The following is a 3,183-nucleotide window of genomic DNA, read 5'->3' as shown; positions in this document are numbered from 1 at the left end:
AATATGAACTAAGATCTGAATATGCTATTACTGGAAGCACTGCAAGCAGTACCAAAGTCCATATGCAATAACCATGCACACTATCAACCCCCTCCACCTGTCACACACCAAGAAGCTCCCAACAAATACAGACCACCTGACAGCCCAGGGAGCTAGCAGGTCAGAGATTGGACACACAGATGGATCTGAGTCTCATCCAAAGTCATTGCGATTTATGATGTCACAAGATAGTGTGGGCCCAGAATGTGATCCAGCAGCCTCCATGTACACAAATATGTTCAGAGAGGTACAATTACCTAGTAGATGCTTACCAGTAGAAGGGCCCAATGCTGCCTCACATGGCATGTGAAAGAGAGGTGCAACTCACTTTGAAGATATGGGTAAAATCACAAACACAGTGAGCATGCCCTGCATTCTGCATTGGCATAATAGAGGAGAAGGTGGTGGTGGTAGATGAGCTCTGAGTCAGAAGTCACCATACCTGAGGGTAAGCCTGAGGTCTCCAGTGTCCGGTGTCTTCCTTCTTTTTTATGCAATGCCAGTAGTGCAGCAGATTTGCACTATTGATTATGTTATTGACAAAACTCTTCATATAATTATTGGCTGTTTATGTATTTTAGAGAGCTCATTACATTGCTTAGATTACTCCTGTATATCTATTTCAATATACAGTGTTGCCCTACTGACTTCACAATCCAATCTTGGAGAACTGACACTACATGCCATTATTTGCTATTATATACTATTTACAAAACCCTGCATACAATTATTGGTTGTGAATGTATTTTAGAGAGCTCATTATGTTGTTTAGATTACTCCTGTATATCTATCTCAGTATAAAGTATTACTGTACTTACTTCACAATCTAATTTTTCAAGTTGGGAAAGGCAGAGAGAAGAGGCTGCAATTATAACAGTGCTTAGTATCATTAGAAGCAGGATGCACATTATTATGTAACTACACAGACTTGATACCTGTGTTGGGAAGTAGGTGATGAAACCTCAACAGACTTGTTATATTGACATAGACACCTGCCAATGTTAAATTTTGCTCAGAATATCATTGCTATCAGACAGGCTCTCAGATCTGGACCAAGACTTAGCATTCAACTCTGAGTACATCAAGACACAAATGCAGCAAGGAACATGTTAATGTTGCTCATGGGTATAGACTTAGATAGTCACCCCTGGAATCAACATGGGCACAACCTAATACAGGATGACTTATTGCTGATACAGTAAGACGTGACAGACATGACACGGTAACATGACACCAAACAATTCAAAGACCTGGCACCATTATATATTCAGTTCTATGCATCTGTTCTGTATAAATAGATTTTATCTTCTCTTCTGCGCTACCAATATCTGCGCTACCAATATCAGCGGAAGAGCAGAGCAACTTGTCATCTCTCATCAGCCATCATTTTATGTGAAGGTTTGATATGGATAGGAGCCTTGTGTTAGCCGGCAGATTGCTAGCTCCGGACAACCTCCGGCGATACCGGCTTTCTGCTTCTATCCGCAGTGATCGGCAGGTGATAATAATACAAATGAACTTGTCAAAAGATGTTGAGACGCTTGTGCAGGTTGACAGCGGGCATCAGGCTACTATCATCTTATCAACAATCTGCTGACTCTCCAGATGACACTTAAGTTGGTCAATCTCCAGGCTCATCTGGTACTTTCTCGACCACTTCTTCAGAAACACTATCATGACGGACACTGCAAATATGACAATAAGTGCTGCCCAGCTTGTGTATTATGCCCAGTTTGTGTGAGTAGAGCTTCTTGATAATTACTGTGGTGCACAGCTCACCATAATTCATTCTAGAGATGGACCTGCATTAGCAGGGGTCTTCATGAATATCATGTGTGACTTGCAACTATGGTATTGATTACAGCTAGATGAAACTGAAACTGCTTTATGAAAACAGGCTTTATGGTGTTATGATTACCCAAATCTTCTTCTATTATACAACTTATACCAGGTGTGTAAAATGTGATCCAACAATTTCAGAGATTTACTGACATAAGTATTCATGCTTAAGAGACAATGTCTGGTTGAAGTACTATGTATGTCTACTTTCACTCTATAAGCTTGCTAAATGTGATTACAATGATTCCCAATCAGGTTGGTGTTCTCTTTTTAGCTGATAGTCTAAATTCCATCTTTAATATGTGGTAGATATACAACACTCTGATCAATAATTTTGGTGAGTTGTTAACTATCAGAAGTCTGTTTGAGATAATCATATAAAATTAGGCAATGTAAATGCAATCTTGTATGCCAACTGGTGTAAGTCATATTTGTTCTTTTACTAATATACACTAACATTATCTTGTTCATTTAGTGTTTGAAACAGGTGAGTTTTTTGGTTTTCTTTTTGTGTTGTGGTAAGCTAATATTAACATTAGAGGAAGTGCTAGCTGTGTGTTTGATAAAGTGTACTATTATGAATATGTTCTGACACATTTATATAGGGGTTTATTGGATGGATGGTTCAGATGTTCTATGCTTGGAGACTCTATGTGCTTACTAGGAAAAAGTGGCTTGTCATTGTAATCATGATTTTAGCATCTGGTTCATGCTGTGAGTTTTATTTTTTTGATAAAACTGGATTATAAATAACTTGGGGATTCTATTTGATATATAGTAGCTGCAATAGGAACTGCAATCAACATTGCACTGAAACCATTCATACCAAATTTCTATAAGTATGAGGTATGTGAATATACTTGATGATGAATGTCATCAGACTCAGCACATATTCAATAGGCAATTGTTCTGATATGGCTGTCTCTAGCAGCTGTTACAGATCTCATCATTGCTGTGTCTCTGGTGTGGTTTCTAGTAAGTTTTTATTATTTTCTTACCTTGTTTGTGCTCAAGAATTGTAGCGACAAATGCATTCAGACTATTCAACAACAAGCACAATTATTAATCAGATTGTTCAAAGTATGCTGGTTTTCTAGCTCTGGAAACTAGACTGATGACTTTTTAGTTACTTTGTCTAATGGCCTCTTGACTGCAGGTTTTGCACTGGCTGATATTATTGCTTTTAAGGCCTCAGTATGTCTATTCTAATTATATGCATCTCTGTTCTGATTTTATCTCTACTGCCCAGAATGGAGGACTTCATCTTGGTACTGATTTACACCTCATTCATGTTTTTTTTTTTTT

At 38.2% G+C, this 3,183-nt stretch overlaps 1 protein-coding gene across 1 annotated transcript; it reads left to right on the top strand.

Moving 5' to 3' along the window:
* Positions 1–1,714: 1,714 nt before the first annotated feature.
* On the top strand, positions 1,715–3,087 carry FIBRA_05545 (uncharacterized protein; the record flags this gene model as incomplete). Its single annotated transcript, XM_012327307.1, has 13 exons — positions 1,715–1,776; positions 1,834–1,872; positions 1,937–1,990; positions 2,051–2,075; positions 2,188–2,215; positions 2,266–2,298; positions 2,354–2,365; positions 2,418–2,431; positions 2,484–2,592; positions 2,657–2,724; positions 2,779–2,853; positions 2,901–2,958; positions 3,005–3,087. The coding sequence occupies 13 exons, from the start codon at positions 1,715–1,717 to the stop codon at positions 3,085–3,087; spliced, it is 660 nt and encodes a 219-aa protein (XP_012182697.1).
* Positions 3,088–3,183: the final 96 nt, after the last annotated feature.

Source organism: Fibroporia radiculosa, assembly GCF_000313525.1.
Source record: "Fibroporia radiculosa TFFH 294 genomic supercontigs, scaffold4689, whole genome shotgun sequence".
Taxonomy (NCBI): domain Eukaryota; kingdom Fungi; phylum Basidiomycota; class Agaricomycetes; order Polyporales; family Fibroporiaceae; genus Fibroporia; species Fibroporia radiculosa.
The sequence above is the reverse complement of the archived record's forward strand: the minus strand, read 5'-3'. Positions and strand labels throughout refer to the sequence as shown.